Here is a 16,683-nt window from a genome sequence, read left to right on the forward strand (position 1 = left end):
CATAATATATTTGTTTAGCTTAATATTTGAGGTCCTCTTTAAGAAGCATTAACACCTCAAAACAGGTTGTATTGTGTCTGATTTATAGAGTTCACTTATTTTCTTGCTCTCAGGCTAACTTCTTTTTTTTTTAATTGTGAAAATACCATACAGAGGGGTTACAATTACATGGGCAAGGTAATGAGTACATTTCTTATCAAGCATTGTTGCCTCCTCCTTTGTTTCCCCTTCCCATCCCTTCCCATCCCTTCCCATCACTCCCCTCCCCCGCCAATGTTTGTAAAGTTCGTTTTTCCACATAACGTCTTGCTTGTACATCTCATTGTTGGAATGGGTCAACCTGTATCCCTATTTAAACAATTTGTTTTTTCCCTTCCCCTCCACAAATTATACCAACATCAAATACAGTGAAACAGGGGTTATACCGTGGGGGAGGGACATACAAAGCAACAAAGAAATCATCTTATAAATATGTTAGAAACAATCGCATGAAAGAAAAAACATTTGAATCCTTATCTTGGGGTTCATTTCGCCTAACATCAACTTATCTGACCATTTCTGCTTGTCTCAGACATATACTAGTAATTGCAAATAAGGGAAACCATGGGACCTGTGTTTCTTTGGGCCTGGCTTACTTCACTTAATATAATTTTTTCCAAGTCTTTCTATTTCCTAACAAATGGGGCAATGTCATTTTCTGATGGAGGCATAGAATTCCATTGTGTATATATACCACCTTTTCTTGATCCATTCATCTACTGAGTCTTGATCCATTCATCTACTGAGAAACTGCTTAATTATTTTTATAGATTGTCACCAAAACATACTGAATTCTCTTTGGTTTACCTTTAAAAAGAATTGTGGGATTTTTCAGTAACTCTAGTAAATGTAAAAAGTATTTCAGTTTTACTACACTTTTTTAAGAGTGTTAGAGAAATATTATCATAAAAGATGATTGTTTTTATTTACTGAATTTGAAAATGATTTGCTAAATTCAGATTTTACAAAATATAAACTGTTAATCTTTTAGTCTTTTAAACAATTTGCCTGCTTTTTTACTCAGGTACTGAAATTGGTTGTAATACAGTGTAACTGTTTAGAAATAATTTGGTATTTATAAAAGTGCCCCATATAGTCTATGCTGAGCACATTATTTGAATCTGTTATTGAATTTTTTAATAATAATAGCACCATATCCAAGGGTTTTCTTATAAATAGATACCTGAGCTGCAAGAGAATTTTCAAATTTTGTTGTTTTTTTGGTGCTCAAAGATTATTGAATATTTAAGTAAAACAGTGTTGCCTTAAAAATGAACTCTCAGCATAAGTAGTTTGATAATGTTTCTTCACTTTGTTAACTGCAGGTTTAAAACTGAAATATAAAAGTACACTGAGTGTTCACTGTGCCCCTGTTCTGTCTTGTGCCTTTTCCCATGATGGGCAGATGCTAGTTTCAGGGTAAGCGTTTCATTTAATTTTCTTAAGCAATTTGAATGTGGAATAAAACAAATAGAAAAGTATAGAAACTCAAAGACTAGCTAATGAATTACTGTGTTGCAAACCTGTGTAGCCATACCCCATGTCAGGAAATAGAACATTGTAGATTCTGCACCTTTTCTTCTAGTGTCCCTTTCTAGTGACAGCACACAGGTCATATGATAGAGCATTCCTATTTTTTTTTTTTTGTCGGCCGTGGGGCTTGAACCAGACTGGGCCTGGGCGCTGTCCCTCAGCTCTTCAGCTCAAGGCGAGCGCTCTACCACTTGAGCTACAGCGCCACTTCCGGTTTTCTGGTGGTTTATTGGAGATAGGAGTCTCACGGTCGCTCCTGCCCGGGCTGGCTTTGAACCGCGATCCTCAGATCTCAGCCTCCTGAGTAGCTAGGATTACAGGCGTGAGCCACCAGCGCCCGGCTTAGAGCATTCCTATTTTTTTCTTTTCTTTTTTGGTCGGTCGTGGGGCTTGAACTCTGGGCCTGGGCGCTGTCCCTCAGCTCTTCAGCTCAAGGCGAGTGCTCTACCACTTGAGCTACAGCGCCACTTCCGGTTTTCTGGTGGTTTATTGGAGATAGGAGTCTCACAGTCTTTCCTGCCCCGGCTGGCTTTGAACCGCGATCCTCAGATCTCAGCCTCCTGAGTAGCTAGGATTACAGGCGTGAGCCACCAGCGCCCGGCCTATTTTTTTCTTTTAAACTGTTTTAAAACCAGTTACACAATATGAGTTATTTTTGGGTTTGACCTCTTTCTCTCAAAATTATACTAATAGCATTCCTTTATATCACTGCATTTAACTGTTTTGTTTTTCTTTATTGCTGTGTAATATTCCATTGCATGGACATATCATTAAATATATAATCAATTTTAATGTTATAGCCACATGGATTATCTCTAGTTTTGTTATGAGTTTCTATATACTTCTCCAAATGAACCATTTGACGATATTCTCAAAAATACCTTTTCCATTTTCTAAATTTTCCTAATTTGGCTGGGTGTTAGTGTCTCATTCCTATAATCTTAGCTATTTAGGATGTTGAGATCTGAGGATTGCAATTCAGAGGTAGCCTGGGTAGACTCTTCTGGAGATGTGGCTTAAGTGCTCTCCTTGAGGACAAAAAAGTCAACAGAGAGTGTGAGGTACTGAATTCAAGCCCCAGTACTAGTACACACAGAAAAAGTTTCATCATTTTGTAGTTAACGTTCTGAGGCCATAATTGGTCTGCAAAATGTCAATCTGTTGCTCTGTTGCAGCTAATAAGCATATCATTTTGGTGTACTGTTATAGGGAAGTTAAGTTTCATTTTAATGTATTCCTTTGGCTGTAATTAATACTTTGTTCAGTTTGCTAGATATTCAAGCTTCTTGAATCTGTGGAAATACTTTCATTAGTTTTTGGAAAGTTTTATTATCACCTCAATATTTTCTTTTTCTGTCTTTCCTTTAATTCTGGGACTTGAGTTAAATGCAAAAATACCTTCTAACTGTAAACTTTGTATCCTCTCTTCTGTATTTTTTGTTTCTGCTTTCTTACATTTAATTCTTTTTTTCTTTTTATTCTTTATTTTTGTTGGTCATGGGGCTTGAACTCTGGGCCTGGGGGCTGTCCCTCAGCTCTTCAGCTCAAGGCTAGCACTCTACTGCTTGAGCTACAGCGCCACTTCCGGTTTTCTAGTGGTTTACTCAAGGTCTTTCCTGCTGTGGCTGGCTTTGAACCTCAATCTTCAGATCTCAGCCTCCTGAGTAGTTAGGATTACAGGCATGAGCCACCGGCACCCAGCACACTTAATTCTTTACTCCCCTTTTCTAATTTTTGCTTCAGTGTGCTATTTTAATAGTATTGCATTGTTTTACATTAGCTTATGTTTTGGTTCTAGAATTTATTTTTTTAATACTACAGTGTCATTTTTTTTGTGATTGACTATTTCTGTTGATTTGAACATACTTTAGTATAAAGCACTTGATTTGGGCACAGTAGCCCAGTCCCCAGTACCAACACAGAAAAACAGAAATCTATGACCTAGAATTTAAATCACTGGAAAGTTGAAGCCAAGTCAAATTTCCTTTTGTTGTTTGGAGAACTGTTTTATTAATCAACTGGTTTTCCCCTTCCTTTCTCTACATTTGTCCTATAGAAACTTATTTTTTATCTCTTCTGCCAAACATGCTACCCTCTTCCTCGTGATCCAGCGAGAAAAAAGGGGCTTTGTATGAATAACTTTCTACTGAGCAAGAGCTCCATTTTTTTTTAATTGTTTGTTTGTTTTGAATGGTACAAGTACTGGGGCTTGAACTCAGGGCCTGGGTACTGTCCCTGAGCTTTTTGCCTCAAGGCTAGTGTTCTGCCACTTGAGCCACCCTCAACTTCTGGCTTTTTGGTGGCTAATTGGGGTAAGAGTCTCACAGATTCTCCTGCCTGGGCTGGTTTTAAACTGTGATCCTCAAATTTCAGCCTTCTAAATTGCTAGGATTACAGGCGTGAGCCACTGTTACCCCTCTAGGAGTTCCATCTTTATGATTCATATAGTGGCTATTCTTTCTGTAAAAATTCAGTAGATAAGGTTCTTGGAAAACAGTTTTTCAAGTGCTTACAGTAGTTAGTTTTAAGAATTAAATAAATCATACCCTGTTTTCTTCTTTTTGAGTTGAAAACTGGTGAGAAACAGGGTGAATGGATAGCAGGACTTCCAATCTGCAACCAACTTGCTCAACTGCTGTGAGTCAGTATGGCCCATTGTTGACTTTTCTTGAAGAGGCAGATTAGAAAAATCCAGGAGTGGAAACACATGATCCAGGGGCTTCCCTTGGATGCCACAGTCATCTATCATTCTTTTCTGGCTGAGTAGGTGAGAAAGATGTGGCCAAAAATCTTTTTTAAAAATTTCATTGTAAGGGTTATATACCTAGGGATTACAGTTACCTAAGTCAGGTAATGAGAACATTTTCTTTTGAACAGTGTCACCCACTCCTTCATTCTCTCCCAGTTTTTCCCTTTCCATCCACCCTCTCCTCCCCCTCCCTCGCCCAAGTTGTATAGTTCATTTCCAATACAGTGTCTAGTGAATAGAAAAATCTTATTTCAGTGAGACAGGACATTGTCTCCTGTATTCCAAACAATATGGTTATTTATTTTGTAAGTAGATGGTAGAGTTCTTTTGTTTTGAATCAGAAGTGGTTTTAATGAACAACCATCTCTTACTCAGTCAAGACTAACAGAAGGCATAAGATCTTCTTTCCTAAAATTCAATCTTTTTTTTCTCTTAGTATTGTCTAAAGTAGTACTAACAGTTTCTGTTCTCTTAGTAGAGAGCTACCAAGATAACTAATGATGATCCTCCTTTACAAGTAATATTTCAAGGAGTTTTTGTTTTTTTGTGTGTGTCTGTGTGTGGTACTGGAATTTGAATTTAGGGCATTTTACAATTTAAATCATGCCTCTAGAGTGTTTTGCTTTATTTTTCAGATAGGGCCTCCTGTTTTATTTTACCTGGCTAGTCTATATCTTTTATGTACCTGGGATGACAGGTATGTGCGACTGCACCCAGCATTTTTGTTGAAAAGGAGTCTTGCTAACTTTGTGCCTGGGCTGCCCTCAATCTGTGATCTTCCTGATTTCCCTCTCTCATATAACTGGGTGGAGATAGTTTTAATTACAACTTGTGGTAGACTCAAAGGAGGAATTTCCTTTTCATTTTGTTGTTGGTTTTTGATACAAGTAAGGATTATATTCCTAATTGTACCCCCATTTAGAAAGACCATTTTCTATGTAAGCTTAATGTGTCTGGGCTCTTATCACCAAAAGAAATTTTTTTTCTTTAGAAGCTCCAGGCTTAAGCAGAGTGGGCATTAATTGACTGGTTTTCTTATTTGTTTTCATGATATCCTTAAAAATAATGTTTGATGTACCCTCGGTTTGCAGCCATTCTGCTGTAGCTAAAAACTTGTTTTTTTTATTTCTTTTTAAAGGATGCACAGAAGTAATTTTTAACAAGTGCAGAAATAAAAACCCATATCTAGAGAATCTTAGAACTGAATATTTTTATCATTTAGATACTTACATAGTCGGTAACATTTTCGTTCGTTTTTCAGAATTGTGAATTGCCCTCATCTCTTTTTGTTTTAGTTTGTTTTTGATAGTGGCTTGTACTTTTGCCCAGGCAGTCTTGGACCATAATCCTCCTACCTCTGCCCTCTGAGTAGCTAAAACTGTAGGTATACACAACTATACTAGGGTTGATTTTTGAGATAGAATCTCACTAACTGGGCCAGCCTTGAATCCTGATCTGTCTATTTCTGACTCCTAAGTAACTGGGACTGTAGGCATGCATTAACATGCTCAACTTTGCTAAAATTATTTTTCACTGTTTTGGATTTTTTCATACCCAGACTATACTATATGCATGCCATCATCTTAAATTATGTTTTGTATTTGAATTTCTATAGCATAATTCCTATTTTAATTTTATGACAAAGATTTTGAAATCTCCATTGTGTGTATGCTGGTACTGAGGCTTTAGTGCAGGGTCTGGGTTCTGTACCTTAGATTTTTCACTCACGGCTGGTGCTTTGCTAATTGAGCCACAGCTCCACTTATGGCTATTTGCTATTTAATTGGATGAGAGAGTCTCATGGTCTTTCCCACCTGGGCTGGCTTCAGACCACCATTTTCCGAACTCAGTCTCCTGTGTAGCTAGGACTACAGGCATGAACCACTGGCACTGAACAAGGAATTAAACTTTTAATTTTGTGACCCTTGTGGTCAGACTATAATCAACTACTGTTTTAATAACAAGATGTACCTGTTTTGTTATGCAAGGACCAGTAACACTAGTCTTGCTGATCTTTTTTCTCACCTGTATATTATAGAGGCATAAACCCTGCTTCCAAGGGATATGTGCTAGAAATGGTCATTTTTCTTTTTTGCTTTAACTTGTGTGCCTTCTATAATACTGTATTTTCCTTTGTATTGTGATCTTTTTTCCCTGAAAGAATAATCCCAGTAAAATAGTCAATATCAAGTGCAGAACAGTGTACCAAAATAGGTATAATCAAAACGTGTGCACTGATTATCCACAGTAAAGAACAAAACTTTCTGAAATAACAGAGTAGCAGCAGTTTATAGCTTTTCCTTGTAATTATTTTTCCCTTTGAATTACTAATGATGTGGAAATTGTGTCTTAATGATAGATAACAGGTGCTTGATCTGGTTATATCTATGAAGTGTACGAAGCATGTGCTATTGTTTTCATAATGTCAATTTTCTGATAAATTTTATGTTTGTAATGTTTTTAAATAAAATTCATTTATATGAACTAAGAAAGACACTATTCTAAATGTTAATATGTTACTATTTCAGTTTTTTAAGTCTAAAACTATTTAGAAATACTTATTACATAAATGCATTTTGTTTTAAAGAACTTTTTACTCATCTCTTTTTTTCTTTTAAAGATCAGTGGATAAGTCTGTCATGATATATGACACTGTAAGTATTTAAACATCTTGTGTGTGTAAGCTATTTGTTTAGTATATAACTAAACTGCATTTTATTAAGTATGATAGAAAAAAGTATATTCTGTCTACTATACCCAAGAATATAATATATACATTCTTGCAAATGGTAAACTATGCAAGTAAGAAATTTGTTCTGTGACAGATTATTTTACTAAACACTTTAAGATGGATGGATTTAAAAATCTAATAGAAAATGCAGATTGAAAGAGCGCTAATATTTAAAAAATCAGTTATTAAACTTTTATACCAAGCTCTGTAATAGCAAAGAATTACTTCTCCAGAAATTTTGGAGCATATAGTTGAAATACATCTACCTTTCTTAGAGTCCTAGAGTAGATTTACAATCTAGTGCAGGAAAAATTATTGTAGACTTGGAAAAATGATTTTTTTACAGGCAAAGATAGAGTTGGTAAAAATATTCTTAAGGAGAAAAATGAGTGCAGAGTGGAGCCTCATAATGATTGAGTTTGAGCAGCTATGGCAGCAAATCAGTGGAGACATAAATCATCAACATGTGGTAGGTCAAGCAAGTGAAGTGGTCCTCCACACACAAGTTAAACTCAGTGAAAGTTTTGGCAGGAAATGGCACCTAATTCTTAAGCAATATGAAGTAGGTCCCTGATATTTCTCATCAAATTAATGTATGAGATTTTTACTTTCACAAAAGTTTTAACATTAAGGTTTCTCTGTATAATATATACATGTCCAGTTAAATACATCTGTAAGCTCACTGGCTACCTAGTGTACTCAAAGTATAAATGATTATATTTTTTTTCTTGATTCTGTAATATGTAAAAATGCCTTAGCAAAAATACAAATTTTTTCATGTAATAGATTATCGGTAAATGCCAAATATTTGTTGTTTTAAAACTTTCTAAGAAGATAGTAGACAATAATATTGATGATTGAGAAAGTAACATAAGTTCTTGATAATACTACTCTAAATATCATTTTCTGTTATTCACTGAGCAAACTTTTAACTTACGTTAGTGATTAATATAAGAATACATATAGCATATGAACTATGTATGGTAAAAGAATGTCAGCAACTTTTCTGTTGCCTTAGTGAATATAAAGCTTTTTTTTTTTTTAGAATACTCAGAATGTACTTCACACATTGACTCAGCATACCAGGTTTGAACTTAACCTTACTTTGTTTTTTTTGTTGTTGTTGTTGTTGTTTTAATATTATTTTATTTTATTTGAGAACATACTGTACAGAGGGGCTACAATTACATGGGCAGGATAATGCATACATTTCTTACCAAGCATTGCAGCCTCCTCCTTTGTTTACCCTTCAACTCCCTTCCCAGCCTCCCCCCTCCCCCCACCCAATTATACCCCCCTCCCCTCCCCACCGACATTGTAAAGCTGGTTTTGACATGACATTTTGTACTTCTCATTGTTGCAACAGGTCCACCTGAATCCTTAAACGACTTGTTTGCCCCCATCTCCTTTACTTTGTATTAGTATAATTTTAAAAAATTAGCCAGAAGATATGTAAACAGTTATTTTTGTTAACTAGGTATGTCACAACTTGTGCCTTTGCACCCAGTACCCTTTTACTGGCTACCGGCTCAATGGACAAGACAGTGAACATTTGGCAGTTTGACCTAGAAACAGTTTCTCAAGGTTAGTAAGGATTTTATCTTTAATCCAGGTTATTCCTACTCACAATTGAAAGCAAAAGTTTAATCTCTCCCCCCCCACCTCCCCTTTCTCTTCTCTCCTTCCCCACCTTTCTTTCCTCCCTCCCTTTATCCCCTTTTCTTCCTCTCCCCTTGCTCCTCCTCCTCCTTCCTCCTCTCTCTTCTCTCTTTCTCAATTTAGGAAATTAAGTCCATGATCTTGTACATGCTAGGAAAAAATGCTACCACTGATTTATTCCCTCAGCCTGAAATTTAGCAAATGTTTTGATTTCAAATTGCTTTTTTCAGTATAGAGTATGCATCCAAATTTAGTGTAATTTAAAAGTAATATTGAAAAAGTAAATGTTGAAGTGGTTGACCTACATTCAAACACTGGTAAATGCTGTTGAGTGCTTGTACCATGTATATCACACATATTCCTTTTTCAGATAAATGTACCCTGAGACAGAATAGGAATTATAATTATACTTTTGTGTTTGAGTGCCTGCTACTGGGGCTTGAAATCAAGCTTAGCTTTCTTGCTGACGGCTGGGACTCTGCTACTTGAGCCATACTTTCAGTTGGTTGTATCTCATTGGTAGCATACTTCTCTAGCAGGTGTGAAGGCCTGGCTTCCATAAAAAGAAAAAAGAAAAAGTATTTTTCTGGAGTTAAAAAGATTGTTCTAGAGGCTGGGAAGGTGGCTCAGTGGTAGAGTGCTTGCCTTGCATGCATGAGGCCCTGGGTTCAATTCCTCAGCACCACATAAGCAGAAAAAAGCCAGAAGTGGTGCTGTGGCTCAAGTGGTAGGGCACTAGCCTTGAGCTGAAGAGCTGAGGGACAGTGCCCACGCCCAGAGTTCAGGCCCTCGACTGACAAAAAAAAAAAAAAAAAAAAAAGATATTCTAGAAGAATAGTGTGTAATACAGTATTAAATAAAGTCAAACAGTTCTTTAATTTTTTGAACTGCTTAAAAGGAAATTTACATAGTAAAACACATTTAAGGAAATTTACTTTGTAATTTAGAGTGGGAATGTTTATTTAAAAAGCACTTCTGTTTGTGTGTGTATGTGTGATTTAAAAGCAAGGAACATGGAAGATCAGCTAAAGCAATTTACTGAAGATTGGTCAGAAGAGGATGTCTCAATCTGGCTTTGTGAACAAGGTTTACAAGACCTTGTTGGTATTTTCAAGACGAATAACATTGATGGAAAAGAACTGTTGAATCTTACAAAAGAAAGTCTGGCTGATGATTTGAAAATTGGTAAGATTAGTAAGCTCTTAAATAATATTTAGTAATTTACTTTGAGATTGGTTTTGTTTCACTTGTAGTTTCCTTTAGGATTCTAGTACAATAATTATTTTGATGTATGTCTTTGTATAGAATGAGAATATATATGAAATGAGAAATAAAACAACAAGAATTTATGTTGTTTTATTTCTTATTACTGAGGGCATTTTCTTTCATGATGGTATTTCCATATGTGCATCTAATTTTTTAATCATATTCATCTCTCTGTTTTAATTACCTTACATATAAAGGATGGTTTTATTGTTATATTTTTACAATGTATTCTAATCAGTCTGACCCCCTTTTACTGTCCCTTCCTCACTTTCCAAAACAATTTTAACAGATTCGATTGTTCTATTTTCATAGTTGCAAACAATATTTCAACTGTATTCATCCTTTTTCATCCTTATTAGCTCAATATCCGCATATTTAAAAAATGGATTATAACATAACCCTAAAATTTGCTCTTTTTTTTTTTTTTCTTTTGGGTCAGTCATGGCGCCTGAACTCTGGGCCTGGGCACTGTCCCTCAGCTCTTCAGCTCAAGACTGATGCTCTGCCTCTTGAGCCACATTGCTACTTTGAGCATTTTTGTTCTGCTTATGTAGTGCTGAGGAATCAAACCCAGGGCCTCATGCATGCAAGGCAAGCACTCTACCACTGAACCACCTTCCCAGCCCCTAATATTTGCTCTAAGAGTACAATCGTGACATTTTTGTGTTATCACAGAGTTGTACAAACATTATCACTGTTTAATTTCAGAACATTTTCTTCATCTCAAAAAGAAAATTTAATACCTGATTCCCCATTTTTCTACTCCTGGAACCAGTAAGCTATTTTCAGTCTCTATGAACTTTCTTCTTCACATTTCATACAAGTCTTGCAATATGTGTCCTTTTTCTTTTGTACCAGTCCTGTGGCTATGAGCTCAGGGCCTGGGTGTTGTCTGAGCTTTTATGCTCAAGGTTAGCTCTCTACCATTTGAACCACAGCTCCACTTCCAGCTTTTTTGATAGGTTATTGGAGATAACAGTCTCATGGAATTTCCTGTCCAGGCAGGCTTTGAATCACAATCCTCCTATCTCAGCTGCCTGAGTAGTTAGAACAACAGGTGTGAGCCATCAGCACCTGGAAATATGTATCCTTTTATATCTAGCCTTTTTCCCTTAACAGATTTCAAGGTTTATCCACATTATAGCATGTATCAGTATGTTAGTCCTTTTTAGTCCATTGTATAAATTTATCAGTTTGCTTATCTAGTTATCAGTTTATAAAATTTGGGTTCCCTATTAGCAATCTTGAAAAATACTGCTGTAAGCAATTCTATACAAGTTTTTCTGTGAGCATCTTTTTTTTCAGTTTTCTTGGGTATGTAATTAGGAACAGAATTGGTGAGTCATGTGGTAACACTATACTTAACTTTGGAAGAACTGCTATGGCTGTTTTCCAGCAGTAGATGAAGTTTCTATTTACTCTGTATATCCTTAATACTTGCTTGGTTTTTAATTCATAGCCATCTAGCAGTTATGAAGGGATTTCTCTTTAATATTTTTACTTGCATTTTCCTAGTTACTTTTTTATATTATTAAGTAGTTGTATAAAGGGGCTATAGTTCCCTTAGTCAACTTATGAGTATATAATGCATTTTGAATCGGTGTCACCCCTTCCATTATTCTCTGCCATTTCTCCAATCCCGTGTCTTACCCTCAAGTTATGTGGTTGTTTTTACATAATGTACATTGAATGCAATGACTGCAGTTGCTCACTGTTCCTCCTTCCATTCGTGTATGTGCATCTTTTTACCATGCCCCCAAAATGTTTTCACTTCCTGGTATTCGTTTTTATAATGCCTTAAAATTCATTTGGGATGCTATCACAAAATCACCTAAATTTAGGTAGCTATAAACAAAAATTTCTCACATTTGAGAGCTGGGAAGTCCATGAGTAAAGAAATGGCAAATTTTGTTTCCAGTGAGGGATCATTTCCCGATTTGTGGATGATGCCTTCCTACTGTGTCTTTGCGTGACAGAGGGGCAGGTTCAACCTCTGGTCTATTTTAGAAGGGCACTGATCCCATTCACAGAGGGGCTACCTTTGTGACCTAATTACTCTCCAAATTCTCACCTCCTAACACTAGCTTTGTTGAAAAGACTTCTTTTTGTCTTGAGACTTTTGCCAAAAGTCATTTATGTGAGGGGTTATTTCTGGTGTTCTAATTAATTCTGTTTTGTTGATCGGTATCTATTGCATTGGTACTACACTCTACTGATTATTGTAACTTTGTATTAAGTTTTGAATTGGAGAGTATATGCCCTCCATCATGTTATTTTCAGTAATTGTTTTGGTTGTTCTTAAATTTCTACATGAATTTTAGGATGACTTGGTTAGTTTCTTAAAGCCAATTGACTTTGATTGGAATGGTATGAAATTTGTAAGTGAACTTGAAGGTTGTTGTCACTTTTACAATAATAAGTCTTTAATCCATATACATAGGATGTTTTTCATTCATTTAGGTCTTCAAGTTTGTGTCCAAATCATTTTTTGTTGACACTGAATTTTAGTATATTTAGTATATTCATAGAGATGAGCAATCAGTATTTAAGGTCAGAGTGTTTTCATTCCCCTGGAGAACTCCACTGTTCTTACTCTCGCCTCTCCTTAGGCTCTGGCAGCCACTGATGTACTTTCTGTCTCGATTATATGCTTCATTTTTCTTTTTAACTTTTTTTTGGTGCTGATCCTTGGGTTGAACTCAGACTTAGGGCTTGGGTGCTGTCTCTGAGCTTCATTTTTACTCAGAGCTGGCACTCTACAACTTGAGCCACAGCTCGACTTCTGGCTTTTTGGTAGTATTTGGAGATAAGCACCACAGGGACTTTGCTGCCTGGCCTGACTTGGAACTGTGACCCTTAGCCTCCCGAGTAGCTATGACTGCACACGAGCCACCAGCAACTTCACTTTTTTTTTTTATGGCCGAGTCATATTATTATATGGTTATACCACATTTTGTTTATTTATTCACCAACTTTTGAGCGTTTGTGTTATCTCTACTATTTTTTTTTTTTAGCTATTACCTATAATGTTCTGGGGACATTAATGTACAAGTTGTTCTGGGTACCCATGGCTCTCGCCTGTAATCCTAGCTAATTTGGGAGGCTCAACTTTTGACAATAGTGGTTCTAAGCCAATTAGAGCAAACTTACCTCCAATTAACCTACAAAAATCTGAAAGTGGAGATATAGCTCAAATGGTAGAAGCCTGAGAAATGGAACACAAAAAAAGTACAAGATTAGCTGAGCGCTGGTGGCTCATGCCTATAATCCTAGCTACTCAGGAGGCTGAGATCTGAAGATCATGATTCAAAGCCAGCCCAGGCAGGAAAGACCGTGAGACTCCTATCTCCAATAAACCACAAGAAAACTGGAAGTGGTACTGTAGCTCAAGTGGTAGAGCACTTGCCTTGAGCTGAAGAGCTGAGGGACAGCGCCCAGGCCCAGAGTTCAAGCCCCACAACCGACAAAAAAAAAAAAAAAGTACAAGATTTTGTATGACTGTATGTTTTCATTTCTCTTGGGTATGTATTAGGAATGGAATTAGAGTGCTTATTAACATTTGGAAGGCCTGTAGACTATATTCCAAGAAAATTTCATTATTTCACATGTCTATCAGTTACATGTAGGGTTTGTTTCTTCATAATTCTGAAAATATTTACTATGTCTTCTTGATTATGGTCATCTAGTAGTTTGGACTTTATTTGCAGTTATTTGTTGACAGAATATTTCTAAAGTGCTTATTGGCCATATATATATATATATATATCTATATATATCTATCTATATATATATAGTTTATTTTAATTTTATTTATTTTTTGCCGGTCGTGGGGCCTGAACTCAGGGCCTGGGTGCTGTCCCTCAGCTCTTCAGCTCAAGGTTAGCGCTCTACCACTTGAGCCACAGCACCACTCCCAACTTTTTCTGCTTATGTGGTGCTGAGGAATCGAACCCATAGCCTCATGTATGCAAGGTAAACACTCTACCACTGAGCCACCTTCCCAGCCCTATTTTCTTCCTTTTGCCTATGTAAAAATTTTTCTTATTGAGTTGTCAGGGTTGTTTACATATTCTAGCTACTAGATTCAGATCAAAAGTAACTTCATATTCTTACTATGATGCTCTGTATAAATAGCAGCTAGAAACTGTTCTCATTATGCTATAATCAGAAAGCTCAAGAAATAGGATATCCATGTTGACATGGTGTGCTAATTGAAAAGTGAAATAATAGTTGTTTATTCTAGAAACCACTTAAAATATAGTTTACTTTCCTTAGGAAGAATGATTTTGACAGATGATTGTTTTTTAATACTTAGGTAGAAATAATTATATACTGTGCAGAGGATTCAAAGTTAGATTTTAAGATTTATTGTTTAAAAGTATTGTAAGTCTTCTGAATTGTTAACCTGAACTTCAAAACTGTTTAGGAATTTTTTCTTGTGTAAATAAACTAAAAGAAATTTTGTCAGTCCCAGTGGGTCATACCTATAATCTTAGCTACTTAGGAGGGTGAGATACAAGGATCATGGTTCAAAGCCAGCGTAGGCTTTCCCGTGAGGTAAACAGTGTGTTGCAATAAACTTTTTGCTAAAGCCTTACATAAAGATTGACAGTTCTCCAGCTCTAATGAATAATTTCTTTTCAGAATCTCTAGGGCTGCGGAGTAAAGTGGTGAGGAAAATAGAAGAGCTCAAGACCAAGATGAATTCTCTTTCTTCTGGAATTCCTGATGAATTTATATGTCCAATAACTAGAGAACTTATGAAAGATCCTGTTATTGCATCAGGTATGTGTGAGGATTGCCAAGTTCAGGTTATATTATGTGCTGAATAAGTAGTATAGGCAGTTCATTTCTCATAGTTTTCCTTTTTAAAACTCTATATCTGGCACCTAATGAGGTGAAGGGATTAAGTTTTAAAGTTTCATTTAAACTTATGAAATGTATAGTTACCAGAATGTAAATATAAAATTCAGTAGTTTTTTTGGAGATACTGTGATTTGAACTCAGGGCCTCATCCGTGTAGGCACTACTAAGCCAAAAATAAAAGTTTTACAACAGACTGTTGAGTCTTTAACTCTCATTTCTTTTATGGTTTAGGAAATACCTACGTTTTCCAATTGTTATACTAAAATCTTTGCTAAAACTTAAGATAAAATGAGCTCTACAGTATCTTTTTTTAAAAAATGATTTTAAACAACCATTCAGAAATAAGAATTTAAAGCTTATAAAGTTTTTAATAGTTCACATTAATTCCTAATATATACTTTATCAGTGTATTCACATTCTATATGATTTATGGGGAGCTAAGATTAATAAACATTTTTGAATATTGAGTTTACATAACTTTTCACTTGCAATACCTTTGTACCTGTATTGTGTGTTTGACTCTCCTACTAGTAGGTATGTTTGCGAATCTTTATATATACATGTATATATGTATATATATATATATATGTATTGTAAATGTTATTGCACAGATACTTTGATGCATGTTTTTGTTGTTACCATTACTTAGGTTAAGGTCCCTTCTGTAGGCTAAGTCTCCACAAGCTGAACTAGTCAATTAGAATATTTTAGACAAGGAACAAATTTGATAAATTTTATTGACTGACATTTTTCTAGAAAATAAGTTTACCCATTTTCAGTTCTGATTATAATTTCATTTATTCTTGTATCACTCTTTTGTGTAATACTGAATCTGAGCATCTTTTTATACTTTTTATGGTTTTTTCTTTAGCAGTACTAGGATTTGAACTTGAGTCTTTTACTTGCTGAGTGGCAAGCATTCTACCACTTGAGCTAATAGCTCCAGATTCCTGTAACTTCTTGTCCACAAACATTTAGTTTATGTTCAGTTTATTTTTAGCTTTTACTCTTTAGTATGAAATATACTTATGGGAAGCTGTAACAGTGCATGTACTGAAGCTCCAGACTGTTTGAATTTGTTTCGTTACTTGTGGAGGCTATACACATCTCTGTGCCTCGGTTTCCTTGTGTGCAAAATTGGCATAGCGGTACTTACCTTCTGGGATTGAGAATGACTTGATGTAAATTAGGTACTTAAACTACCTGCTTGCTGGGCTCCAATGGCTCATGCTTGGTGATCCTAGCTACTCAGGAAGCTAAGATCTGAGGCAGGAAAGTAGTCTGTGAAAGAGCGCTTGCCTTGCATGCCTGAAGCCCTGGGTACGATTCCTCAGCACCACATAAGCAAAAAGAAAAAAGAACAACAACAAAAAAAAAACCTCAAAGAAACTATTGTCTCCAATTAACCATCAGAAAACTGGAAGTGGTGCTGTGGCTTAAGTGGCAGAGTACTAGCCTTGAGCTGAAGAGCTGAGGGACAGCGCACAGGCCCAGAGTTCAAGCCCCACGACCAAAAACAACAACAAACAAAACCAGAACAGTACCTTCTTTTAATAAGTTAGCTGTTTTTATTTCAGGCTATGAAATTTTCTGTTAGGACTCTAGTTGCAACAGAGAAAAACTCCTTAGTTTACTCAGACATGACAGTTTATTAAATGTGAATCTGAGGAAAAGGGACACCGGAGAACTTACGTAATCAGGATTCTCTTTATTCAGAGGCCTGAATATCCATTTTGTGATGTTTATTATGCCTTTGTTTTTCATAGAAAAGATCCTTTTGGGAACCAATAGGTACCAAATTTTACATTATTAGTATGGATATTTTCCTCTTTTGTGTTTG

General features: G+C 35.9%; 1 protein-coding gene across 6 annotated transcripts in view; it reads left to right on the top strand.

Moving 5' to 3' along the window:
* Wdsub1 (WD repeat, sterile alpha motif and U-box domain containing 1) overlaps positions 1-16,683 on the top strand; it is a 31,739-nt gene that overhangs the window by 12,184 nt on the left and 2,872 nt on the right. For 5 of the 6 annotated variants that reach the window (XM_070022680.1, XM_070022673.1, XM_070022689.1 and 2 more), the window contains exons 5-10: positions 1,365-1,458; positions 6,942-6,975; positions 8,098-8,138; positions 8,530-8,636; positions 9,717-9,896; positions 14,622-14,762. In XM_070022680.1, the coding sequence (XP_069878781.1) occupies positions 1,365-1,458; positions 6,942-6,975; positions 8,098-8,138; positions 8,530-8,636; positions 9,717-9,896; positions 14,622-14,762 (597 nt within the window). The remainder of the gene's footprint in view (positions 1-1,364; positions 1,459-6,941; positions 6,976-8,097; positions 8,139-8,529; positions 8,637-9,716; positions 9,897-14,621; positions 14,763-16,683) is intronic. The other variant, XM_070022708.1, reaches the window with a different exon arrangement.

Source organism: Dipodomys merriami, unplaced genomic scaffold (genome assembly GCF_024711535.1).
Source record: "Dipodomys merriami isolate MVZ:Mamm:240054 unplaced genomic scaffold, mDipMer1.0.p SCAF_1, whole genome shotgun sequence".
Lineage (NCBI taxonomy): Eukaryota > Metazoa > Chordata > Mammalia > Rodentia > Heteromyidae > Dipodomys > Dipodomys merriami.